This window comes from Periophthalmus magnuspinnatus, chromosome 6 (assembly GCF_009829125.3).
Source record: "Periophthalmus magnuspinnatus isolate fPerMag1 chromosome 6, fPerMag1.2.pri, whole genome shotgun sequence".
Taxonomy (NCBI): domain Eukaryota; kingdom Metazoa; phylum Chordata; class Actinopteri; order Gobiiformes; family Gobiidae; genus Periophthalmus; species Periophthalmus magnuspinnatus.
The window spans coordinates 3,916,027-3,943,585 of record NC_047131.1 but is presented as its reverse complement, the minus strand read 5'-3'; the positions used below and the strand labels follow the sequence as shown (position 1 = coordinate 3,943,585).

General features: G+C 39.0%; 2 protein-coding genes across 3 annotated transcripts; both read left to right on the top strand.

Annotated features, from left to right (window-relative positions):
• Positions 1–738: 738 nt before the first annotated feature.
• Positions 739–22,223, top strand: mov10l1 (Mov10 like RISC complex RNA helicase 1). Of its 2 annotated transcripts, XM_055222421.1 has the most exons (27): positions 739–821; positions 883–1,012; positions 4,253–4,440; positions 5,142–5,301; positions 6,360–6,472; positions 7,314–7,501; positions 8,371–8,502; positions 8,991–9,287; positions 11,254–11,454; positions 11,812–11,926; positions 12,402–12,579; positions 12,939–13,009; positions 13,224–13,315; positions 13,493–13,548; positions 13,630–13,721; positions 13,783–13,855; positions 14,274–14,455; positions 15,751–15,897; positions 16,526–16,647; positions 17,304–17,403; positions 17,638–17,784; positions 18,083–18,256; positions 18,646–18,795; positions 20,958–21,065; positions 21,387–21,527; positions 21,774–21,865; positions 21,951–22,223. In XM_055222421.1, the coding sequence occupies exons 2-27, from the start codon at positions 916–918 to the stop codon at positions 21,973–21,975; spliced, it is 3,441 nt and encodes a 1,146-aa protein (XP_055078396.1). In that variant the 5' UTR covers positions 739–821; positions 883–915; the 3' UTR covers positions 21,976–22,223. The 2 variants fall into 2 exon arrangements, with proteins under 2 accessions (XP_055078396.1, XP_055078397.1); XM_055222422.1 differs by having other exon boundaries at positions 777–1,012.
• A 2,838-nt stretch (positions 22,224–25,061) lies between these two features.
• Positions 25,062–26,901, top strand: szl (sizzled). Its single transcript, XM_033968527.1, has 4 exons — positions 25,062–25,336; positions 25,728–25,894; positions 26,240–26,332; positions 26,591–26,901. Exons 1-4 carry the CDS (start codon positions 25,062–25,064, stop codon positions 26,899–26,901), a joined length of 846 nt encoding a protein of 281 aa, XP_033824418.1.
• Positions 26,902–27,559: the final 658 nt, after the last annotated feature.

Below are 27,559 nucleotides of genomic sequence, written 5' to 3'. Positions count from 1 at the left end.
TTACAGAATTTAGGGAAGAGCAGCTGTAACGTCCTTTTCCTTTAGGCGAGCATTCGCCACGCAGTATAAATCTGCATGAAATCTCCTGACCAGTGGAGGGCAGCAATGCACTAACCGTGCCCAGTCTGCCGGAAATAACCACAACAACAACACTGTAGCGTGACCCCTCGCGTGACCCCAGGAATTGACGAGACAAGACATAATTTGGGAAGTAGGGCAAATACTGGAAAGAATAAACAGACAAAAGAAATATGTCATTTTCATGTGGGTTCCAGCACATATAGGGGTGGAAGGGAATGAGCTGGCAGATAAGTGAGCAAAAGGAGGAGCTGCAAAGGAGGAGGTAGATTTCCCAGTAAAATATAGTAAATCAGAAATTAAGACAATTATTAAAGATAGGGTAAGAAAACAATGGCAGAGTAAATGGGATTCATGCCCTAAGGGCCGGTTTTATTACAATCTGCAGGGAAGAGTTGAGGGTAAAACAGCGGAGTGGGGTTGAACCGGGAGGAGGAGGATGTGTTGGCAAGATTGAGGCTGGGTCACACAAGACTAAATAGCACACTTAAAATTATAGGAAAGCATGAAACGGGGGAGTGTGATTATTGTAGCTGTCAGGAAACTGTTGAACATGTAATCATATATTGTCCAAAATATCAGTTGCCGGATGGTGGCGGTAATGCACCTTTTCTAGTTGCGTGCCAACCGCCATAAAACACTATTAGAAGAAGAAGAAGAAGACCCCTGGAATTCTGTGCCACGTGTTTTCAGGTTTTGAACATCACTGTGCAGCAGTTGACACACGTTGGAGACACGCTAAGGTAAAGGTTAGCGCGAATGCTAACTTTATAACGTTTAAGATAATTCTCATGAGTGTTGTAGTTTTCTTTAGAGACAGTGGACTGATGTGCAGAGATGCTGGCTGCGGTGCGGTGGATATTTAGCAAACTCGTGTCCCCGTTGTGGAGATTAGCGGAGGAGGATGAAGACACCATTTTACCTGGTGTAACAGGTCAATAATCATGCTAATGCCGATCACGTATCTGGTGTATGATAATGTCAGCTAAGGTAACTGACAACGAGACACTTTGAGAGTCTGATAAACTTCATTGTTTATAATAAAACTAAGCTCCGAGCTCCCGACAAAGTTTATTATCTTGATTTTAAAGACACTTTAAAATCCGACAAAGATTGTTGCGGTTCTTAACTCTGTTTTTTATCTGGATTAATTATTCTTATTCTGTCTCACTGTACATGATTGTACAGTGAGATTGTATTGTATGCTTTTCTGTCAGCACTGTGGTGATTAGAGGTGTAAATGGTTTAGAAAGATTAATGCCGTAGCTTTCATTTGATGTGTAGGTTGTTTGTGTGGGTGACGCAGAAATACATGTACATTGCTTTAAAGTTGTAACGTAAAGGCCCGCGGACGGGCCGTCGGAACGGAAGTGGTTAAAGTCTGGGCAGATCAAACAGATCAGATATATTTATATTTTCTGAAACTTGGTTATCAAATAAAATAAGTGATAAGGAAATCAATATTGAAAACTATGAAGTTTTTCGCTGTGACAGGCAATCTAAAGGAGGTGGCGTTGCCATTTATGTCAAAGATCACCTGTCTGTGGATCTTCTATTCTCCTGTACAAAGCCTAAATGTTTTGAGTATCTGTCTGTGTCTGTTAGTTACGCAAATGGTCCTGATAAAAAATTGGCTATTGCTGGTATTTATTGTGCCCCTTCAGCCCCTATAAATGCTCTTAATGATCTGTTCATGATGCTTTCTAAACTGGAAAATTATGAGGCCCTGATAATGGGTGATATAAATATTAACTGGCTGGAGAAAGAGTCCGAAACTATGAAAGACCTATGCAATGGTCTAAATCTTACACAATTAATTTCTAATCCAACTAGACCTGACCCTACAAATTTGAATAAAGGCACACTCATTGATGTAATCTTAACAAACAAACCCCATAATTATGAGGCAAATGGTGTTTTTCCACTTGATTTTAGTGACCATTGTCCAATTGGATGTATCCGAAATACAAAAATGAAAAAGACATATCCATGTGTAAAGGTCAGAAGATCATATAAACATTTCAATGAGCAGGCCTTCATCTCTGACCTATACTACAGTGACATCGGGTTAACATTAGCATTCCTTGACCCTGATATGGCCTTGAACTTTTTTATTGATACATTTAATGAAATTGTTGACCGGCATGTGCCTAAAAGAAAAATTAGAATGAAAAATTGTAATAATCCTACTTCATGTCTGCATTGATGGAGAGCCACAGAAATCCAACTAAGTTCTGGAGGACAATCAGATCCCTCTCTGAACCTAACAATTATACCTTACCAACTGATATTTTATTAGATTCCGGTATTATAAATTCTAAAGAGGAAACTCCCTCATAAATCTTAAGCTGTTTTTGAATGCAAGTAAAACTAAGTATATGATTTTTTTTCTAAAAAACATTTCAGTAACATGCAAGCTACAAACCTTTACACGCTAAATGGTACATCCATTGAAAGAGTCGACACTTATAAATATCTTGGGTTTTGGCTTGATGAACACTTGTCCTTTAAAAAACATCTCAGAATTTTGTAATAGCTTAAAATCTAAATTATCATTTTATTACAGAAACAAACTTTGTATTCCAATGAGTTACACAAAAGAAATGTGTGCAAGCAACCTTCCTATCCGTACTGGATTATGGGGATGTGGTGTATATGCAGACTTCAGCCTCTGCTTTGAAACCATTGGATCCACTATTTCACTCAGCCCTTCGTTTTATTACAGGTGATGGATTTGAAACTCATCACTGTATGCTCTATGAAAAAGTAGGTTGTCCATCACTGTCTGTTAGAAGAGAACAGCACTGCATTAAGTTTATCTATAAGGGATTACTTCAAAAACTGCCAGAATACCTCACCTGCTTGTTAATTATTGATACCGGAACATTTAACACCAGATCACATGATGCATAAGGCTAAGGACGAGCCACACCAGAACTGAGATGGGAAAGAGGCTTTTAGCTGCTTTGCTTCACAAAAATGGAATATGCTCCAAGGAAAAGCAAAACTGGACACGTTGGTGACACAATTTCAATTTAATAATGTGATAACAAACTTTTATACACACACCTGCACTTGTTATTGATGTTTTTTATGGACTTATTTGTTTTGATTGTTTTTTCGGTTTGTGTTGTATTTTAAACAGGGCACCCACGAAAAAGAGCCCAAGTGCTCTCATTGGGTCCCCCTGTATAAATAAACATAAATAAAAATACAGCTCCAACAAGTCATATATGCTAGCCACTTTGTCAATTTTGGTTTCCTACATACAGTATGGTTTTATTGTATATTAGAGTTCAGACATTTATTTATTTATTTTACCTTTATTTGTGTAGGGGAAACCAATGAGAGCACTTGGGCTTGCTTTTTCATGGGCACCCTGTTTAAAACACAATACAAACAGAAAAAAAAACAAGTCCATAAAACATTAAAAACAGGAGCAAGTATGTGTATAAAAATATCAGATTGTTGAATTCCAATTGTAATCACAGTGACTCTAGTTTTGCTTTTTCTTGGAATGTTTTTGTTGGAATGTTTTCATTTTTGTGAAGCAAAACTGCTAAAAGTCTTCTTTCCCATCTCAGTTCTGGTGTGGCTAGTCCTTAGACTTAAGCAGTCATGTGATCTGGTATTAAATGTTGCAGTATCAATGATTAACAAACAGGTGATGTATTCTAACAGTTTTTGAAGTCGTCCCTTATAGATAAATTTCACACAGTGAAACTTTCAAATCCATCACCTGTAATAAAACAAAGGGCAGAGTGAAAGAGTGAATCCAATGGTTTCAAAGCAGAGGCTGAAGTCTGCATGTACACACTATTGAATTGCCTTTTTTGTGGTTTTGAAAATGAAAGAGTTTACTTATTAGTATTGGTGCTTATTACCACAAAAGGGGAGCAATGAAATAAAGTTTCCTGGTGGAGAGTCCTTCACCTGCTTGTCTCATAAAAATGTTATTAGCTTGCATCGAATGTCCATAGTATGAGTTTAAAATTCTCTGTCATTCATTCATTCATTAATTCATCCAGTTCAGGACTACAATATGTCTATGGAGAAAGGAAGGTTTTAGAAAAGGGTGTTCATCTGTTTCATAATAAATTACTTAATTTGAGCATAAGGAATTGCATTTCTCACAAACTGAAAATACATGATAATATTTGTATTGTCTCTGTAGTTAAGGATGATATTCAGCGCCTGAGAGGGAGTGTGGTTACGCAGCTGTACCTGGACTATGGCATGATCGACAATGCCATTTACTTCACTAACTCTGTGGTCCGGGGAGGAATACTGCTTAAACAAGGAGACCTAGTCAACTGTATCGTGGTCCGAGATTATTCTCAAGGTGGCTTGAAAGCATTAATGGTATGCAAACAATTCACTTAATTTACTTGGGAACAGATATGAGCCTAGTGAGTCCTGGTAGTCACATTTGTCCTCCTTTGGTCCTGGTAGGAACCCAGTTTAGTCCTGATGTAGACTTGTTTGTTCCTTTTGTCCTGGTGTAGTTCCTTTTCATATATAGTTATAGTAAAAAATCTACTCAACTTCAGCAATGTGAGTATTTGTCACTAGTTGCATTCCACCCCTGTACAACTCACAGTGCAAAAATCACTAATATTAACAATATTCAAAAAATTAAACTAATACTTTGAATAGAGATACAAAAAGGAAAGTGTATGAACCAAACCCAACATATAATTGTATTACTGTATTAAGAGTTTATAAAATTTCTTATATATATTTTTTGTTTAGAACCAGGTCACCATGGGATTTAGGCTCTTTCAATGATACTTGATAGTCCATTGATATACATTGCCCAAAACAATATTACAAGACTAAAGAAAACGACTTAGAAACAACCCGATAAGCTGCTGGGTCTCTACTGGTAAATGCATTTATCACACTACTGTCAGAATACATGTGAATGGATGCTAAGTTTAGGATTTAGCATCTTAAAATCTAATGATTTAACACTAGGTTAACTGAAAACTGTGAGATGTGATTATGCAATCACGAGCCCTATAGAATAGTGATAGTAAATGAAATCTCTTGTTCTTTTTCAGGTGGAGAAGAGCGTAGATGACTGGGAGGACGCAGGGAAGAGCTCTCTGGAGGCAGACAGGATGCAGCTCAGACCGCTCATTGGCACCGTCACATCGTACGATGGAGAGGGAGGTTACATAAACCAGAACACCTACTTCTCACATCACACTCTCTTGGAAGGTAACCACAACACAATATAACATGCAATTACTTTAATGCTCCAGACCTGACCTATATGTTGAGTAAATGTGATGCCCACAGTCTCACTCTATAGGCTCTGAAACTTTTTTCCACACGTTGGTGTGCTCTTTAAAATGGCATCAGTACTCTGTTCAATCAGTTGTATTTACTTTACTGTTATCGTTTAAAAAACAAACATTGATATCCAGATATTAATGCTCATACTCATACTAAAACACAATACCTTTTTGAGCAAGTGTTCATTCTGAAAATTGGGTAAAATTAAACTATTCATAAATGTTTTTGATATATATTAGATATATTGGTATTTAGTTGTGCCGAAAATTACCATCTATTGTCAAGAACGGGCAAATTATAATTATGATATTAAAATCAGTATTCAGCATTTTCCTTAGTACTGAAATGGAGTTGTTTTTTTTCTTTTTTTGCATTGCCAAACTTATTTCTCTCACCCTGGCTCTACTATTTCTGTTGCTAAAAACAGTTGACCCCTGTTTGATTTGTTAGGCCTTAACAAAAATGATTTCACACAGAACACTAGAATGGCCTTCTATTCATCTGAGTTTTTGAAATGATTTAAGCCTCCTCCCACCCGACCCTGGCAGCACAGACTCTCTACATGTTCAAAACCAGACTCTGTTCAGGACATCTTTTTCCCTGATTTCACTGTTCATTTTTCTGTATTACTGTTTTTTCTGTATAACTGGTTGTGTTTGTTTGTCTTTTAAACAGCACTCTGAGATTTCTCTGAAATGTAAAGTGCAATACAAATAAAATTTATTATCATTATTGTTATTATTAAACCTTTATAAAATTGCCCTTGAGAGTCTAGACATGTTAATTAATAGAATATATTATTAATAACCACATGACTTTTTTAACCTCATCAATGGACTCCAGTCATCCAGTGACAGCAGATGCAGTATGCAAGCTCTTTCAACAATGATTTATTGGGCTCTCATTTTATTAGTTTTTCTCTAACATCTTTGACATTGGTATTACTAACCTGACATTGGTGCTTTTCTTCTCGTCTGGAGGGTATGAGCCGATGAAGGGAGACTGGGTCCAAGCCAAATACGTCATTAACTCAAGTGAGTGGACCACACAGGCCCAGTCTGTGGCCCCTCTGCGCTACAGCCGCTTGGACAAGGTAATGTGGCTATTAAGGCAATTTAGGTGATTCAGTTGTCAGCAATGGCGGAGAATGTTCTCTGTTTTGATACTTCCAAAATTCCATATATCCTATGGAGCTTTTCTAATGGGAAGGTCTGCCACCTGCTTGTCTCTGGAATGTTCCACAGTACAGTACTTGAATGCATTTCTTCAATTACAGGTATATTTATTGCTTACTTCTCCACATAAGTTTAATGTAATACTGTGGAACATTCCTAGCAAATTATGAAAACACTCTCTGAACCTCCCTAATAACCACGTAAACAACTAGGACAACCAGATCCCCACTGCAATTGCCAGAAAATTATAATGTCTAGTGTCAAAACATTTATAAACTGGTTTATTGACATTTCTAGTTGTTTATTGTGTTATTTCACATAATTTCACTTGAACACTACGTCTTTTTTCAATTAAATATGTTTTAATCCTTTTTATTTGCACCCCCAACACTCCTAGATGTAAAATGCATATTCAGTTATGTTATTGTTATAGAAGTAAGTTTGGCGATTAGCTGAGGGCCTCTCATGTTACTCATGGTGTGTATTTAGGATGAATGATGCGTGGTGTATGTGACCAAGACTGACCTAAAAGTGAAGTAAACAGAACTAAATCTACTGCACTCTGGGGGTGGTCCACAGAGTGCACTAACGTGTGAAAACGACCTAGCAGACATATTAGATTAGTTTCTGGTGAAACGTCTTCACTCTAAAAACTTTTGTCCAGTTGACTTTTTTTTTTTTTGCTATTGATCATATCTGGATGACTGGAGAATTACATAGACATTATTTAACACTGTTTTTAAATATATTTATTTTCAGGTTCAAGTGACGAGTGTATATGGGAGAAGTGGAGTGGTTGAGGACACAGTATTCTTCTGCCTGGATTCTCTGCTCCTTCCTGCGAACTACCAGCCCTCACTGGGGGACTTTGTCAACCTGGTCATGGTGGAAAGCACTCAGTCTTTCTACAACTGGAGGGCCCTCTGTCTTGCTCCATGTAGACCAAGGTAGAAACATGACAAAGCAGGTCTACACTAGAAATTAGATATGGTTAGGGTGGGCACCTGATCTGACATGCTAAAACTGTGTTTAATAAGGTTACTGATAATTGATTAATATAGATTAAATAAGGGTTGGGCAAACTTTTTGACAGACGGGCCACAATGGCCTCTAACATGTAACAAAGCATGAATATGCAAGGCTCATTGTACAAATTGTTTTCAAAATGCATTTATTAAATCTGTAAATGGGCTGCCAACCTCTGAGCCGTAGCCGCCTATTCCTGTGTTGACTGCTTGCTAGCGTTGAATGAGGCTGCTGATAAAACGAAAATAAAACTAGATGCAAAAGATCAACTATTGAAATTGAAAGTAAGAGCTCTCACTCTACACTTATTATAGTGAACTGTAAAGATTTCATTGTTTTTTTTACTCATTAAACTTATAGGATACTAACTCATTCTGTTTTAACTTAAAGATCAGGTAAATTCTTAATGTTGATTGATCAAAAAAAAAAAAAAAAGTAACTTACTATATAATATAATTTTAGTTTTTTAATATAAATGTAGTATAGAGTATGAATTGTATATTCAGGTAAAAGTACTAGTACCAAGTTATTTATTTAGCCCTTATGGTTTAAGTCATTGTAATATGTTGTCCTGAAATTGCTTCAATAAGTGTCGGGTTTTGGTGCATCCTAATCATGTTCTGTTGCACTCAAATGAAAATCTTAGCTGCACAGATGCACTCAATTCAAATCATTAGTCTGGATCCCTGTATTTATGTTATTTAACATACTTTCTTGTGGTCTGTAGCAATATGTTTTAATGAAAACAGTTAAGACCATTTATTTCATTTGCTGGTTTTTATACTTTCAGTGAGAAGCCGTCAGCTGTGTTGTCTTCTGAGGCTGACCTCATGGAAAACAAAGGAGGACTGGATGTGTCCACTTATGGAAACTTTGGGGATTTGATGATGGGGGAAAGAAGAAGGCTGGTGCTCTGGATTCAGTGAGTATCAGACAAAACATTAACCAAAACAACTATTTAGGTTGGTGGTTATCAAACTACTCCTAATATATTATTTAACTGTCAATATCCATTGGATTAAAAATCAAATCTGGACTAAATCCTGGATTAGTCCAGATTTGACCACTGATGATCTTAACATGAGGCCTGCATGATTGCAGTTTTTTTTAGATTTATGATATATGTTTGAAAAGTATAATTTATTTCAAACATGTACATTGTAAACACATCCAGAACATAAACATTTGAGAGAAGACTGAAAAATGATCTGATAAACTCATTTCAGGTACAAGATTACTATAGAAAGACGGGGCATTTTGGTGTTTGCAGAGGACATTCTACTATCTAAATAATTACAGCCTTTGTTATTTGAAAATTGTCCCAACTCAAATTGTGATTTTGATTCAATTGCAGTATATTGTTCAGCCCTATGTAGCATCTGTAAACAATGTTATCTATGCTTTACACAGAAATAAAGGTTTGGAGATTCAGACACTGAAATGCTGTGAGTTTGCCGACTGGGACTCAGAAAAACAGTTCTCTCTGGTCAACATCAACTGGTCCAAATTAGCACAACAAAAACCATCTTCCCAAGATCCAGACACGGCTCATCCCGATGTCTTTCCAGAAGAAAGTGCCACGAAAGAAGGAGAGAAAGAAAACGAAGAAGATTCAAAGATGCATCCAGTCAGTTTGAGACGAGATGAGAGAGAGGTAGAGATCGCACCTGGAGAGAGGGTATCCATCACTGTGGCCTGTGATGCCAGGTATGTATGCTTAAAGGTACTATATGTAGGATTCTGATTTTTTAATATTTAATAGATGTAACTAGTTGCAATTTTAACTTGTAAAATGTTAACATAATCTGCGCTTGAAAATCAGGAAACAGAATTTCTCAATTTGACTTGTCAGATCCTACAACTAGAACAGTGGTTCTTAACCTTGTTGGAGGTACTGAACCCCACCGGTTTCATATGCACATTCACCGAACCCTTGTTTATTGAAATTTTTATTTTATTTTTTTCAAATTCAAGACACGTGTGTTTTACTGGTGCACAAAATGAATCGTGCATTAACATCACTGTGTTCAAAGAATAAAACCAATAAACTGCATGAACTCACAACAAATTACATATATACCTTTTTACAAAGACATGACCTTTTTTAATACTACCACACTGAAATTATTTAAATTTTGAACCTTATGTATTTCAACAATGAACTTGTTGTATTTATGCTATTTATTATTTTTAACATTTTAACACACCCATCACCTAATTTCCATCACGCTACAGGGTCGGCAACCTTTAACACGCAAAGAGCCATTTGGACCCAGTTTCCACGGAAAATAAAACACTGGGAGCCGCAAATACTTTTTGACATCTAAAATGAAGATAACATGGTATATAATTATAATAATAATGTAACGGATAAATGTAGTTTTATTTTCACGTACAAGCCTTTGACACGTGGCAGATAAATATGGCAAAAATAAGTTAAGTGCATAAAAAAATACAACTCACCAAACCGCTGCATCAGTGGGAGCCCTGCACTTGTGTCTTTGGGATGAGGTGGACCCATCGAGGAGTGATGAGAGACAATGACACCCACAGTGTGATTATGTCTAGTCTGCTCCACAGTTTCTTTAAAAAAACAAAAACGCTAAAGGCTTATCTTTTAATCCCAGGTACTTAGTCTCCATGTGCCAAAGCAGTTTTGAAGGTTTCATTGCCTCATTTGCTTTTTCCGCATGAGTCTCCTGTAGCGACAAACCCATATTTAAGTAGGACTCCTGGTATTGTCTGTTAAATTGATCTTTCTTTTTCTTGGAGGTCGTAGTCTCCTCTTCTGGCTCCTCATTTGACCTTTTCCCCTTTGTTAAAAAGCTCTCCACAGACTTTTGTTTTGGCTCATTTTCACTCGCTTGTGGCTCTACTTTTGGGCGACATGTCTGATGTGTTATACGTGATACGTCATCGCGGAGACAAGAGCAGATCTATCACAGATATAATAAACTTGTTACTACATCAAATAGATTTCTGTGGCGATTTCCTATCAGGATTTTCATTAAACATCTACAGACAAGCTTTTTAGCGCATCATGAGGGACGGGCGAAAGGTACGTCCTCCTGATCCTCCTGCTCCTGCGCACAGCGTCTGAAAATTATGGCTGTGTCTTTACGCAGGACTGTGAGCTGGGTCTGTGAGGTGTGAGCAGTGTTCAAACGGCTCATTTAAGTTGGACAGGTACTTCGATGGACACATCAAAGGCTGCATTTGTTGAATTGAGCCAACGTCTGGAGACGTTCGCAGTCCGCTAATCATATGAGTCGGGTGGGTGTCTTGACCTCCGCCGAACCCCTGAGACTGACTCACCGAACCCCTAGGGTTCGATCGAACCCAGGTTAAGAACCACTGAACTAGAACCAATCATTTTCAGCCAATGACTTCCCAGTTTAAGTTAATATTATGAACAATTCCTGAATGTATTGTTATTTTACTGTTTTGGCCTACAGTCAGTCCTGTTTGAAACATGGCTGTTGAAATAATTTCTCTAAAATAATAGCTGGTCATGATTTTGCTATTAATGCAGGGAAAAGTGGTTAGCAAGTCCATGTTGAAGTGGGGGGCTGAAGCACATCTAAAACACATTCAATAAAAATGATAAAATAGATTAAATTAAACAAAATATTTTTCTATTATTTGTGATTGTGTAAGTTTTGTGTTTTTTCAGGATGTTGGGGTGTTGTGCTGAGCTGTTATTGCTGCACTTCTCCTCCTTCACCATCGGGAGGCGCCTGGATGTCATGGTGGCCAGTGAAGATGAGGCTCTGCTGAAGCCGGCTGTCCCTTATGCTCCTTTTGACCGAAGTGCCTCCTCTGCTCCAGTTTACGACCGTGTGATCACTGTCGCTGCTCCCAAAGACCCTCCCAAGTAACCCATTCCAATTTGTGTTCAAACTAAGGTTCAAACATGCACTAACAGTGCATGTTTACTAATCAATAATGAAAAATAGTTTCAAATGGAGACTATAGAGGCCGTATTCTTTATTTTTGATGCATTATTTCAGAACATAAATTCAAACAAGCTGATTTTTTTTTTTTTTAGTTTTTGGTAGTTCATACAATGAACCTCAAGATACGTAAGTAAAGAACTTTTGACTGAAGCCCTGTTTATGTATAGATGGGCCCTTTTATACTTTTTAAATAAATTCAAAATAATTTAAGGCCTATTGTTTTGCTATATACCTTGAAATGTGTCATTTAAAAGATTAATGTTTCTCAACTTTAGGCTCACAAAAAGGCGTTTGCCAAACTTCCTCCCAAGCTTCCTGGTGCCTCAGGCTCTGAGAGACTGTGTGGAGGCACAGAGTGATGTGCTGGTGGTACAGCCCAGTCTGGGAGAGGTGACAGAACATCGAATACTATCATTTGCAATAAAAAAAAAATACCGCAAGTATAAGATGAATGATAACTTTTTTGTCTAAACTCTTACAGATTACTAGACCAGAATCTGAGTTTCATATTTCGTATTACCACAATAAAATATCTAGCTAAGTTATCAAAAATAACTCAGAAAAGCCAAAGTGATTTTTAACTAGAAATTAACTTTTCAATTTAGGTTTAGATCATTCCGCAGTCTAGGCTCAGCTCCGGCATATGTTCTCACAATGGCTGTCCAAGTTAAGTTTCTTTTATGGAACAAAATAAGCTAAGCTTATGGAGTTTGAAATAAAATATGAGAAAGTTAGGATCCACACACAGGATCCATCCAGGACTAGGTATCAAAATGCCTTAAAGTATCATCATCCACTACACAGTATTTAAACTACAGATGTAATGTATCTTCTGCTGTATTATTATTTTGTTTGCGTGTACCAGGTGCTGTCTGCGTCGAACATGCACGCTCGCTTCTCCACACTGCTGTGGCTGGAGGAGCTTCAGGAAGAACAGGAGATCCAGAAGTTCACCATAAACGGAGCTCTCCTCATAAAGGGCTCCACCTACCTGCACTTAGAGGTGCTGGGGCTGGCGGAGGGCCGACCCAGCCTCAATATAGGTGAGGGGACATACACCACAGTATTCATTTTGACAATTTTTTATTTTATTTTAGCCAAGTATTAGTTGATGTAAATGTCATGCTAAACTAAATAGAAACTTCTAGTAAACCAGAATATATTTGGATATTAACTGTGATAAATTGTAGAGCATTGATTCGTGGGACATTTGAAGACGTGGTGCTTTGATGCTGAGTTTGTGCACTCGCTCTTTCATATATGTTTTGTTTTTGTATTATTTGACAGAAAATATCTACTTTTATTCTTGGTTTCAGTAAATGTTTGTAATTTTAGTCATAGCTTAGTCTTACTAAGGTAAATGTATGCATTTTATTACCTTCTACTTTTTCTTTTTTTGCAGGTGACAAAGTAGTTCTAAAGAAACCTCTCAGTGGCGGCAAAGTGATGGAGATTATTAGTTATGTTGCAGAGGTACAATGCTTGATCATAATGCTTTGTTCAAGCCAATAATGGGGGTGTGAAACTAACTCACAAGATTAAGACACAAAATTGAAAAACATTGTCAAAAAAAACATGTTATCACTTAATTGCAAAAATGTATCAAACCATATTAGCTGTCCCTATTTGATAATCCAGAATACAAGATTCATTTTGCATTTCTTCAATGAAATGCCCTTTTTCTCAGATTGATGGTGAAGATGTGAGTTTAAGAGTGAACTTTGAATTTCAACACAACTTTCTTGGAGAGCCTTTAGATGTAGAGTTTTCCTACAACAGGTATGTTAAAAAAAAAAAAAAATTAAATGTTATAACTTTATTTAAATTGTCTTTGTACATTTGCATTATACATGTTAAATATTATGTCAATTATATATTAGAAAATAAATGAAATAAAAGTTTTAGTCCCTCCACCAGAAAAGTTGCATAGTTCATCTTTATTGCGATTGTTTTTAGGTTAACCTCAAGACGGTGTCATCATGCTCTGGATCAGGTCAAACCATTTGCAGAAAGTAGGTTTTTCTAATTTCTCAAACTTTTTGGTGAATTTTGAGTGTGGTTATTGTTTTTGTTTTTTGTTTTCATTTTCACAGTGCTCTTTCCAACCAGAGTAACTGTCCAGCCTCCTCAATGGACAGGAAAATGGTTGGATGAATCAGAAACGGATAAAGAGAACAAGCATGAGGTGACAATGAAAATATCTTGGATTATTGAAGATTACATTTGGATTTAATTTGTGATTTCAGGGTCAAATCATGGAAAATGGAAAGATTTCAAGTATTTCTATTGACATGAAGTCAAAGGCAACACAGACTAAAGGTATTTGTGTTCTTATATTCTGTGGAGTGTTGTGATTGTAAACTATGTTGGTGTTTTTCTCATTATAGATTTACTGTAGCTCTTTTGTTCTGCTGTCTGTAAAGCACATTGTGTTGCATTTTCTACGAAATGTGCTAACGTTAACCTGCTAGATTTTTCCCCGTTTTCAAAAGCAACAATATCCTATAATATAAGTTGAGGTTTATTTACTGTACTTGTTAATATTAAAGCACGTTATAATAAATACATTATACAAACGAATGAGATGGTTACCAAAAAATCCAAGGGAATTAATGTATAATTCTCATATTAGGCTCAAATACAGGTATTTGTATGTGATATGATGAGATGTGTCAATCAATACGGAGATACACATCTAGAAGAGTCTCGGTTAAAATCAAATGCATATTTCTTGCAGATGGTTCCCTGCCATCCAAATGTGTTCCTTGTGAAGGCCAGTTTTTTAACCCAGACTTGAACGTACCGCAGAGGGAGGCGGTGAAGAGGATTCTGTCAGGAGAGTGTCGGCCCACTCCCTATATCCTGTTCGGACCCCCAGGCACAGGCAAAACCATCACTCTGATAGAGGCCATACTGCAGGTGGGTATAACAGCATACAGTATGTTTACAGTAAGTGCTCAGTGGCAATAATAGCCACCTTAAGGTGCACTATGTAACTTTTCTGTCGGGCATTCCACCACTTGCTTGTCTATATTGAGATTTTATTTCTGTGTCTGTTCTACACCACAGTTCTTTCTGTCATTGATTCAATTACAAATATTTTTATAGCTCAAGAAATCTCTTAAAAAACATGCAGTCTTATTGTTACCTGGGTCACTTCTCTCCACAGAGCTGACCTGTAACTTGGCTTGTTTGTACACTGCCTGACCAAAAAAAATAAATTTCCCACCTGGATTTAACTAAGCAAATATGTTGGTGTTGCTGCAATTGGTCAGGTCTAGGTTCAGCAACAGTCTGTGCTCAAAGAATGAGGTCAGCTGACACCTGAATATACTGAATGACCAGGTTATTCCACCAATGGATTTTTTTCTTCCCTGATGGCACGGGCATATTCCAAGATGACAATGCCAGGATTCATTGGGCTCAAATTGATTAATCTGGCTCAAATTGTGAAAGAGTGGTTCAGGGAACATGGATGGTCCACTACAGAGTCCAGACCTTTGTGCAGCGTCAGACTCCATCATCAATGCAACATCTTGGTGAAAAATTAATGCAACACTGGATGGAAATAAATCTTGTGACATTGCAGAAGCGAAATCGAAACAATGCCACAGCGAATATGTGACGTAATCAAAGCTAAAGGCGGAACAACCAAATATTAGACTGTGTGACCTTTTTTTTTGGTGATGACTTTTTTTGGCCAGGCAGTGTATTAACTGCTTATCTCCATGGAGATAGACACATTCAATAGGAGTGGGATGAGATGCAACTTCTAGATACAAGACATATTACGAGATTCAATCTGCAAGAATGAGACAAGAAAAGATTTGGTATAAATTTCAATAAATACACTGTACAATTCAGTTCACAATGTTTGCCCCACATTTTTACAGTTATTTTATTTGATTTTATTTGATTGTTATTGTACCACAGCTTCTTGGAAGCACAGCTTCTCATGAAGTGTAACTCAGCAAAGTCAACTCTTTTATTTTTTATCCAATACCAATGAAAAGACATGGAGGAAAAAATTTCAAAAGATAATTTTTCTCATGTGTGCACAATCTTGTGGCAGTTTTATCTTGCGAGATCTTGTCCCTTCCTAATGTTCCATGTCATACTGTGTAAAATTCCTGATAAAGCAATAAAATCGCCATGGAGTCCAAGTGGATTTCCAAAATGCACCTTTAAAGATCCCACATTATGTTTGTTTTCAGGTGTGCTATTTCCTGCCCAGTAGCCGCGTGCTGGTCTGTACTCCCTCCAACAGCGCGGCTGACCTCATCTGTATCAGACTGCATCACAGCGGCTTCCTGGATTCCGTCAGTTTGGCCCGTGTCAACGCCTCCTGCAGGCAGGAGGAGGTATTACATCACACCTGGAAAAATCCACTTAACTACTGCTGTTCACCTCATGTATTATGATCAAAAGGACCCAGTGTGTGGTTTACTGCTGCACAGCTGTGGGGGCCAGATGGGTGGGCCGTCCTGTTTGCCTGTTCTTATAAATAATAGATTATGTTGTGGTGATGTGCTCAGTTTTGCACAAAGGAACCCACTTTATATCACAGAAAAATACATAAAAACAGCCATTAAAAAGTTAGATAGGTTTTTATTATCCAGCTTGGAGCTTGTGTTTCTAAAAACTAGGAGCAAAACCATCTAATATACATTGTCTTTTAAAACATTCAGACCAGTTTATGTCCAAAGTGCTGCACACAGGGAAATAAAATCAGCTAGTTAAATCAAAATACAAATGAGTAAAACTTTAAACAAAAAATAATAATAATTGGCTTAAATTAATAAAATCTGTAAAACAAAAAGACAACAGAGGGCCACATAATTCATGTTAATTCTCCGTTGTGCATGTTTTTGTTTTTTCCTCCAATCAAGCAGGCCTAGTTAATACATGGCATGCTCATATTTGGTACAATTACTGTTTTTCAGCCTTATATTTACAAGATACATCCTGTATTTGTGTCTGTGATCACAGGCTATCCCAGATGTTTTGTGGTCCTACTCCAGAGCTGGTGAGGACTTAAGACACGCCTCTTTTCACAGGATCGTGGTCACCACCTGCTCCAGCGCTGGAATGTTCCACAATATCGGACTTCAGTAAGTCTGGACTAAAGTGAGTGGCGATTCTACTCCTGAAAGTTGATTTTGATTTTTGTTTTCATAAATCAAGCATTTATTTTGATAAAATGGTGATATCACAGATTTCATACTTAATGACTAATAACTATGTACCCATCCTCTGATGGCTACTTCCAGCAGGATAATGCACCATGTCATAAAGCTCGAATCATTTCAAATTGGTTTCTTGAACATGACAATGAGTTCACTGTACTACAATGGCCCCCACAGTCACCAGATCTCAACCCGATAGAGCATATTTGGGATGTGGTGGAACAGGAGCTTTGTGCCCTGGATGTGCATCCCACAAATCTCCATCAACTGCAAGATGCTCCTATCAATATGGGCCAACATTTCTAAAGAATGCTTTCAGCACCTTGTTGAATCAATGCCACGTAGAATTAAGGCAGTTCTGAAGGCGAAAGGGGGTCAAACACTGTATTAGTATGGTGTTCCTAATAATCCTTCAGGTGAGTGTATGAATGAATGAATCTATTTTATTATTGTGTCCTTCTGACAAAAAATGCCGAGCCCTTTAATGAGCTTATAAGACACCATTAATACAATACAATAAAATACAATTATAAGCACTTTTCCAGTGGCTTCAATTTTAATGATGATTTTTGTTTCTGCAGAGTTGGCCATTTTACCCATGTGTTTCTGGATGAAGCTGGTCAAGCCACGGAACCTGAAGCCCTGATCCCCATAAGCCTTGTCTCTGAAAAGGATGGACAAGTGAGTACTTTAGGCTTTACTTAGTATTTGTGTCTGTCCCGTGCATGGATTAATGGGGAAAATGGAAGCACATCCACCATAAAATGAATTACAAATCAAATAATCTGCTATGTGAATTTGAAAATACAGTATTTTAGTAATACTCATATTTTCTTTTAAAAAAACTGTACTTGTAGACTGCTTTTCCAAATGCTCGTAGATGATTTTTTTTTTTTCTCTCCCTGTGCGGCTCAGATAGTGCTGGCTGGAGACCCTCATCAGTTGGGTCCGATTGTGAAGTCTAAAGTGGCAGCTGCATTTGGTCTGGGGGTTTCTTTGCTGGAGCGGCTCATGGCTAACCCTCTGTACTCCCGACACGACTGGGGATACAATCCCAGGCTGGTGCGTGCAGTACATACATAACACAACTTCACACATAACAGGAACATCTTTCTAGTTCTGTCACTTTAGAAAAATATGATGGAGTATCATTTCAAAATGGCTGGCTTTTAAAAACTTTTTTTTACTGTGTCAGATTTAGGAGATTTTCTTTTCTGGGGCAGACAAAAACATATGATACCTTTACTGCAGAATTACACACCTTTCTATATGTAAAAAGCCTGACCCCCAAGTATCTAAATTATAACACTACTAAAACTAGCTTCAGTATAAATTGATTATCATCCAGTTTCTTCCACAGGTGACTAAGCTGGTTTATAATTACCGCTCCCATGAGGCTCTGCTGATGCTGCCCTCCAGACTGTTCTATGACGGGGAGCTGCGTGTGAAGGCGCTGCACTCTGTGGTAGAGTCCCTCTGTCAGTGGAAGGTTCTGCCCAAAAAAGGATTTCCTCTGCTCTTCCATGGAGCCAGGGTGAGAGAGCTGTAAAAACATGTCTTTGTATTACCACTGGTCCCATTAAAAAATCTAATTTGTTAATGGGAAACAATTTTGAATTCTACATGAATTGGGTAGACATATAGTTGTTATAATAGTAACAGTATTAATAGTACTGTATTAGTACTGTCTTGATGACTCTATCAGTAATAGTAGTACCTCAAACTGAAGCATAATATACATGACTAGGTTCCATACTGGAAAGAATTGAAAAACACTTTCAAATTAAACCAGACTTGTCTTAATTGGAACTACATCATGACTTTAGAGAAGCACTGCTATGTAGTATTTTTGCAATGATGCAGTATTTTAACATAGTCATTATCTTCTATAATAATTTAGTTTCATGTTCCTCCATCTCTTAGGGCACAGAGATGAGGGAAGGAAACAACCCTTCCTGGTTTAACCCTGTGGAGGCAGTACAGGTCATGCTCTACTGCTGCCAGCTCGCCAAGAAGCTCTACAAACCTGTGAACGCCTCTGACATCGGCATCATCGCACCTTACAGGAAACAGGTGAGAACAAGCAGTTGGATAATTGAGTAAAGATTTTTTAGATAACAACATATGGAATTAGTTTTGCTGTACAGTGGTCCCTTGTTTATAGCAGAGGTTACATTCCAACCCACAATAGGCGAAATCCGCAAAGTAGTCGGCTTTATTTTTTAACAATTATTATATATATTTTGCAGCTGTAACACCCCTCACCACACACTTTATGTACTTTTCTCAGGCAGGTATTAACATTTGCTCGCATTTTTTTTCTTGTCCAATTAATTAATAGTGACTCACGCGTATTTCACAGTTCCTCTGACCGTGCCTCTTCATCCTGGCGTCGCTCCGCTGTAGTGTTGATCCTACATTTATGTAAATTTGGCTGAAAGCATTCTGTGCTGTGCGAGAGACGCGACACGAAGGAGATTGATAGACGGTGCTCTGCAGTCCCTTGGCCGGTCGGGACGCAGAACACAATGCACGTTCATACATTGTAAAAAGTTTGTAGAATTGCTCTGGAAAAATCCACGAAACAGTGAGACGGCAATGGGTGCGCCGCGATGTAGCGAGGGACATCTCCATCCATCCATTTTCTTCCGCTTATCCGGAGCCGGGTCGCGGGGGCAGCAGTCTAAGCAGGGACTCCCAGACTTCCCTCACCCCGGACACGTCCTCCAGCTCCTCCGGTGGGACCCCAAGGCGTTCCCAGGCCAGCCGAGAGACATAGTCCCTCCCTAGGGAGGCGTCCAGGAGGCATCCTGAGCAGATGCCCGAGCCACCTCAGCTGGTTCCTCTCAACGTGTAGGAGCAGTGGCTCTACTCCGAGCTCCTCCCGTGTGACCAAGCTCCTCACCCTATCCCTAAGGGTGCGCCCGGCCACTCTGCGGAGGAAGCCCATTTCAGCCGCTTGTATCCGCGATCTTGTCCTTTCGGTCATTACCCAGAGCTCATGACCATAGGTGAGGGTAGGAACGTAGATTGACCGGTAAATCGAGAGCTTTGCCTTCCGGCTCAGCTCCTTCTTTACCGCAACGGACCGATACAGCGACCGCATCACTGCAGACGCTGCACCGATCCGCCTGTCAATCTCCATCAGGACAACATCATCTGCAAACAGCAGAGATGAAATCCTGTGGTTCCCAAACCAGGCCCCCTCCGGCCCCTGGCTGCGCCTAGAAATTCTGTCCATAAATATAATGAACAGAACCGGTGACAAAGGGCAGCCCTGGCGGAGTCCAACATGCACTGGGAACAGGTCTGACTTACTGCCGGCAATGCGAACACAGCTCCTGCTCCGGTCATACAGGGACCGGACAGCCCTTAGCAAAGAGCCCCGGACCCCATACTCCCAGAGCACCCCCCAAAGGACACCACGAGGGACACGGTCGAATGCCTTCTCCAGATCCACAAAACACATGTGGACTGGTTGGGAAAACTCCCATGAACCCTCGAGGACCCGATGAAGAGTATATAGAGCTGGTCCAGTGTTCCACGACCAGGACGAAAACCACACTGCTCCTCCTGAATCCGAGGTTCGACTATCGGTCGGATTCTCCTCTCCAGTACCCTGGAATAGACCTTACCGGGAAGGCTGAGGAGTGTGATTCCCCTGTAATTGGAACACACCCTCCGGTTCCCCTTCTTATACAGAGGGACCACCACCCCGGTCTGCCATTCCACAGGTACTGTCCCCGACCGCCACGCGATGTTGCAGAGACGTGTCAGCCAAGACAGTCCCACAACATCCAGAGACTTGAGGTACTCAGGATGGATCTCGTCCACCCCCGGAGCCTTGCCACCGAGGAGCTTGCCAACCACCTCAGTGACTTCAGCCAGGGTGATGGACGAGTCCGCCTCTGGGTCCCCAGTTTCTGCTTCCTCCTCGGAAGACGTGACAGTGGGAACCCAACTTCTTGAGCGAGGGACATCTGTACTTTCAAAACACTTTATCTGACTGGTAGTTGTAAAATGCGTTATCCCATGCTTCAAATCTTAAAAATAGTAATAGAACTACCCTTTCCTTCTGTGTCATAATTTGTATTTACATTTATATATTAAGATTGCAATGCAAGTAATCCAACTATTATCACTGTTGTGGTTTTTGTGTGGAATTCCTACATACCTGGTGAAGCAAGTATGTACAGGGGATGGTAACCTTTTGTGTTTTTCACTTTGGTTTTCAGAGTGAGAAGATCCGTATGCTGCTCAGAAAGGTTGGCCTGTCAGACATCAAGGTTGGCTCAGTGGAAGAGTTTCAAGGACAAGAGTACCTGGTCATCATCCTCTCCACTGTGTGTACCATAAATATACATATTTTTAAAAGTGCAGTTGATCTAACTACAGTGGGCAAAATGTGTAACTTTGTACATTCATGTTTCTATGATAATCTATCAGTTACTTTAAAATGCCTTGTTTTTATGCCATGTCTTAACAACTGTATATTCAACTGGTAAAAGATAAATATAGTATTTAGGAAGAGATTATTAAAGAAAATGGAAAGAAATTATTAAAATGACGTAAAAGCAGAATAGCTGGAGGCAAATGTAAAAGAGAAGCAACTTATTTTTTCCTTATTCTGATAAATACTTGAATGGCCTGTTTTATGAACGTAGGTCCGTTCCAATGAATCTTTGCCCAGTGATGACTTGCAAAGCTCTATTGGTTTTTTGAGCAATCCCAAACGCTTCAATGTTGCCATCACTCGGAGTAAAGCTCTCCTCATAATCGTTGGAAATCCTCACATCCTCATTCGGGTGAGTTATACCCCTTGTCTTTCAAACATGCTAAACTTATATTTTACTCTAGAAAAACTACAATGCTAAATCTTTACATTGCTAGAATTTTCACTTTTTTCAATTTTGACTTGAGCATAGCAGATTTTGACTACTTTTTCAATTTGCTAATTTTGCTTCTATCATCAAAATTAAAGCCTGCATAATCCAGATTTCAGGTTCAGATTGTTGTCCCGAGTAACATGTTTTTATTTGTATTTATTCTAGGATCCTTGCTTCAGGTCCCTTCTGGAGTACAGTTTCATCAATGGAGCTTATCTGGGCTGTGATCCTCCTCCCTGCCTCAAAGATACTCCAGTGTATGTTTTACATTTTACCCAACTTCGTTTTTAAATTGCATGTATAATGTGTAAAAAATGAATGATTTCTTTTTACACCTGACAGAGTTGCAGCAGCCCCAAGTACATAAGAGGAGAGATGACAAGATACTCTGCCTTTTGAAAAAATAAATCCTGTTTCCTGTTTTGGATAAAATTTGACCGTTCGTATTTTTAGCTAGAGCTTTTTCATGCTCATTTGTGTAGTTTAGTCCTGCTTTTGTAGTAGTGATTATTTAATCCTGGTATTTGTATTCCTTCCTGGTATTCCTTGCGTCTGTTCACCTCGGTGTGGCTGAGTCTGCTCTGTTTAATCAATAAAAAAACCCTGTTCTTTCAGATAACTTTTATTCCTTCGTCCTTAGCATCTCAGTGAACAAGAGTCGCCCACCCCAGACGCTCTCGCGTGAACTCCCAGCCCGCGCCAAACACACTGCCACACCTCCCAAACCTCCCACATGGGCACACAAGAAAACATAACTTAACATGCTCTAGTCTCAGCCTTGGCGGAGACTGGATGTGACAATTGAGCGCTACTGTCAGTCTGCACTGGGCCTGTCAGTCCCAGTGGAGCCCCCCAGGAAGAGAGAGGGGTGAGGAGGGAGGGGGGCCGAGGCAAATGGGCCCAGGCTCCTGTCGTATGCAGGCAGCAGACAGTCTTCTGTGCAGGATGCTACAGACAGCCAGGCCCCTCCACGTCTTTCTCTCGACTTTGAAGTATTGTCAGGTGGTTTTATTCAGCCTCTGGATGATATACCTCAATTAAAAACATATTCACAGTTTCAATTTAGTGTAAAGTAAAAATCTAATGTGTACATTTGGAAGAGCATCAGTTCATTCTACTGGAGTTGTATTCCTTCGTTTGGACTTTGGACTCTGTCTCCCACAATCTTCACCTAAGATTTTTTCATAAACAATGGTCAAGCAATTAGCCCTTCCTGATCCTGTTCTGGTCATGTTTCATGGCACTTGATACTTGGCTACTAGAAACTATTAGCTTCTTTTGTCTTCAGAGTTGTTTTTTTTCAGTTGGATCTTTCAACTGTATCAACATGTTTTTAATCATAGATAATTGTTTTTTTCTACATTTTTACATTCAGAAGACATAGTCTTGGACAGATGATTGGTGAACAGACTAGCTATAGTAAAAAAGTGCTGTATATGTTTTTCCGTTTGAAGCCTGTGAAAAGACTAAGGGTTGTGTTTTTACCACTATATATTTTTTATGTATTTTTCTCATCTAAATGTAGTCTGTCAGGTGTCTAACCTTCTGTATTCCCTTGAAATGGAGGCAGGCCACTCAGGACAGACTGAGTGTCTACAGTTCGGCCATTAGCCTGAACAACAGCCCCCCGCTGGCCTCCTGGTAGGGGCCCCGTGTTAAATGTGGGGGCCCATTGTTCTCCCAAATTGGTCTGTGAGTCTAATTGCCCAGTTAGTCCTCTCTGATGGTCTGCACTCGTCAACCTGAATGAGAGGCATCTGACCAGCCTGTGAAAGTTTGTGTTAGCTGGAGCAGGCTGCAGACGGGAGCGATACAGAGGGCAGACCCCAGTCTCCAGTCCAGGATGGGCACCTGGTCCATGGGAGAGAGTCCTCAAAGACCCCCAGGCGTTTAATCCAGATACACATCTCAACATGGAGACAGACAAATGACATGGGGCTCTAATGTGGCTCTTTTGTTACTTCAGAGACTTGGTCTTTGGGATAAACAGAGAACTAACGGAGCAGTCTGCGGCGCTGGTCTGCAGCTTTGAAGATCATCTCAAGTAGATTGTCACATCACTGACCAAGTGCCAAGAAAACAGGATAAGAAGAGATGTTTTGAATTTTAATTTGAGTGATGCTGGATTCTGTCATTTTTGTTAGTTTTAGTTGTGGTCGTGAAGAAATGTAGAACTATACAAATTAAATAAAATGTTGCATAAAGTACAGGAACATAGACATTGGTTTATTGGTTTATTTTTCTTTATCACTCTAAATCTAAAATAATGCACTTTTTTGAGTCTGTTTCATCACTTGTGTCGACAGACTGGCAGTCTCCATCACTGTATTACAAGTGTGGTTGTAATAAGGTGGTTCCTAATTGACAGGTCTCATTAGCAAAACCCTGTCTCCTGCCAAAGCAGCTTTGATCTAGGCACCTCAGGTTTTATCAAAAACAAAACTTATTTCAACAAAATTACTTTACAAAGACACTTTACTGTCAGATTTTTAGCTAAATAATAGCCCAAAAAGATGTTAGACTTTATTTACAGCCACGACATTGACTTAACATGACTTGTTTCTTTTCTATTACAAGACACAACTTAGTAGTAAGTAGTTTTTCAATTTATTCCTAGGTAAATTGGACAAAACATATTTACTTCAACACAACTTTTTAGACTTGCACTTAAATATGAATGACATTTATATGTTCACTGGAAGACACCCATTTTTTCCTCCACCTCTCATGCCCTGTCAACTTCCACTTCTTGGACAAATCATATTTACTTCCTCATTCATTGACTTACGTAAATATTCATAAAGTTCACAATGAAGATACCCATCTGTAACCTTGTATTGACTATACGTTTGTCATCTCTTGCCCTGATCCCCACCAAAAGGGCTTTCTTCAACACAACTACATCAACTATTTACCAAATTTCTTAATTCTCAGACTTGCACTACCCAAATATTCATGACATTTATGTTGCCAACTGTAAACAGTGGGTGTCTACAGTTGACAATCTACATTTCATGAATATTTGTGCACAAGTCTAACTTTGCATCGACAAGTAGTAGTCCCCAAATCCCCTTTTTAGCCAACCTACCAACTATTCATAAAATGTATATTATCTAATATTAAAAACAGACCTCTTGCTATAATCATGCAGTAGCTTAACCTTATGCATCCCGAGCCCCCCTCCACCCCTTTCCCCTCTGCACTGCCGTGTCCCAAATCTCACTCACCTCATCTGCCTAACACCCCCCTCCCTCCTCTCTGTCTCCAGTCATTACCAAAACAAGCTATTGTCTCCCCATCCATCGTCTCTGCTGCGTCTTTGATAGGTACTTGATAACAGACACACTGGCTGATTGGGCTGGCTTTGCTGCCTGTATATAAAGGCCACATTGACATCCACTTATTCAGTCAAACTCTGCACTAGCAACAAGCGACATCACTACTACTACAACTATGGCTGTCCTGGTTGCCTTTTTTTCCTTGCTTTGCCCTGTCATGGCTTTCGATTTGGGACAGTCCACTCGTTGTGTTGCCATACCAAACCAGATGAAAGTTTGTAAGGATGTTGGATACTCGGAGATGCGATTGCCGAATTTCCTGGGACACAGTAACTTGGAGAGTGAAGTTGTTCCTCGTTCAGAAGATTGGAGGCCTCTTCTGCAAACAGGATGCCATCCACAAGCTCAGGCCTTCCTCTGCTCGCTCATTGCTCCTGTCTGTCTTGACACGTAAGTATATTTGTGCAGTTTTTTAAAATATTTTTTTAACCATAGTATTAAAAAAGTAGCTATTGAAAAAAGTACAAAATGAAGCTGAGAATTTGATTTACTGTTTTGACATGTAATTCATCAGATTTACACAAGTAAAAAAACATGCAAATTCCGATTTTTAACTTAAAATATTTTCACAAAAAAGAAGCTGGGTAAACTTTATGTAGTATATTGGTGCTTTTAAATTTATTCAGAACTAAAAGTGTCACAACTTATGAAAAAAGTTAATTGTACAGTGCAATAGAAGTACTTACCTTATCATGTAGTAGAATGATATAACGGCATGAAAAACTGCACACCATCTATCTTGATTTGATTGTAAGATTATTTATTGATTTATTTTTTGCAGGTTCATCCAGCCGTGCCGCAGCCTGTGTTTGGCAGTGAGGGACAGCTGTGCTCCGGTGCTGTCCTGTCAGGGGCACTCATGGCCTGAAGCACTCGACTGCGACCGATTTCCTGATGAAGACGATATGTGTCTGTCTCCACACGCCAAGTTCAGCCACTACGGCAAAGGTATGTAAATGTACTTGATTATTACTGCTATCATTTACTACTATCCATGGGTTTCACACTGATGACAAATTGGTGTTGTTGCCATGGCAATTACTTCACTATTATATTTTTTAAATGGTAGAAAGTGCTTAAAATGGTGCCTATGAAAACCATGAATTACTACTACCCTGTGTGCTGTTAACTTCTACTATTCCTTGTACTACTATTACCAACTACTGCTGTGACTACCACAACTTTTACTACTGTTTTGTTACATTAATAATTATGTAATTAAAAAAATGCTACAACTAAGTATTAAATAACTTTCAATGCAGTTATTTTAAACAGTTCCATTTCATTTATCAGACTTGCCTAAAGCTGCCTGTCAAAACTGCCCATCAGTGGAACATTCTCCTGCCCTGAAAACTGTCCTGGACTCTTTCTGTCACAATGATTTTGGTGAGTACTGTACATGTTTTGAGACTACTACTATGACAACTATTTGCACTACAATTACTTACTACTCCTATATCAAATATCATATTAATATTACTAATAAAATATGATGATGGCTATAATTTAATTTGGCAAAAGTCAAATGGCTGTTTAAAAGATAAAACATTAACTTTTGAATTGCTACAGTGCAAATACAGTGACAAGCCACAACTAAACAAAACATTTTCCAATCTAATGATACACATTTCTTTCTGTCTACAGCTGTTACTGCCAAAATCCATCGTCGTCGCATCCCAACAGGAGAGCCTGAGTTTGACATTGAGGGGCGCGTCGAGTTCATCCATCAGGGTCCTCTGCTCTCGTACGACACCCAGCACCTACTGCAACAATGGCTCCTCATCAACCTTAAATGTGCCCACAACCTGGTCCGTCCCGGGCGCTCCCAGTTGTACGTCCTTACTGGGGCAGTCCAATCTGACGGTACTCTCGGCCTCAACAAAATCTTCCCCTGGCACAAAAAAGACATTAATATCGCCGTAGCCACACGCAAATGGAAATATCACCGGTGTTAAATGGACCAATAGAAAAAGCAGTACAAATGTTATAATTGTGCTTGTAGATGGTTCATGGTGGTACAGGCATCGGAGCTGGACTCTAATGCAAAACACAACTGCCTTACTCTTGGTCTCGGCACACAGGGAATGAAATGCACTCAAACTTGTAAATAGTGTCAGAAAAAATGTAAATATTTTATCATATATTTGATATTTATATTTTGGTTGTGTGTTTGTAGGTACAATAAGTAATCTGTTAAATATGCATGGATTTTTCAGTATTTTTCTTTGTGTATTTAGAGTTGTTTTTCCCCTAAAGAAAGGAATCACCATTTTAAATGAGCTATAGTCATACCATTGGACTAATTAAAGCTAGTAGCAGTGTTAGCAGCTCATTGACAATTTGGGGGCCTGGGTTAATTCGCCTCACATGCCTCTCTTATACAACTTAACAGGTAAAGGGTCTGTTTGTGGTTTTCATATTTTATATTTTTAAATGTGATGTTGCAAGAGACAAATTTGCAACGTAGTTTGAAATATCTATGAAATATCAAGGTAAATTGACAATTTCAACGTGATCATTTTTATTACATTTATGACTAGACCCAAGAACTTGCTGTATGACAGAAATCAGTGCTACTGAAATGATCACAACCCATTTTAATGTTTTACCACA

Coding starts and splice junctions, on each gene's coding strand:
- szl (XM_033968527.1), top strand. CDS start 25,062: ATGGCTGTCCTGGTTGCCTTTTTTTCCTTGCTTTGCCCTGTCATGGCT. Junction 25,337..25,727: donor GCTCCTGTCTGTCTTGACAC/GTAAGTATATTT, acceptor TATTTTTTGCAG/GTTCATCCAGCCGTGCCGCA. Junction 25,895..26,239: donor GTTCAGCCACTACGGCAAAG/GTATGTAAATGT, acceptor TTCATTTATCAG/ACTTGCCTAAAGCTGCCTGT.
- mov10l1 (XM_055222421.1), top strand. CDS start 916: ATGCTGGCTGCGGTGCGGTGGATATTTAGCAAACTCGTGTCCCCGTTG. Junction 1,013..4,252: donor CATTTTACCTGGTGTAACAG/GTCAATAATCAT, acceptor TTGTCTCTGTAG/TTAAGGATGATATTCAGCGC. Junction 4,441..5,141: donor GTGGCTTGAAAGCATTAATG/GTATGCAAACAA, acceptor GTTCTTTTTCAG/GTGGAGAAGAGCGTAGATGA.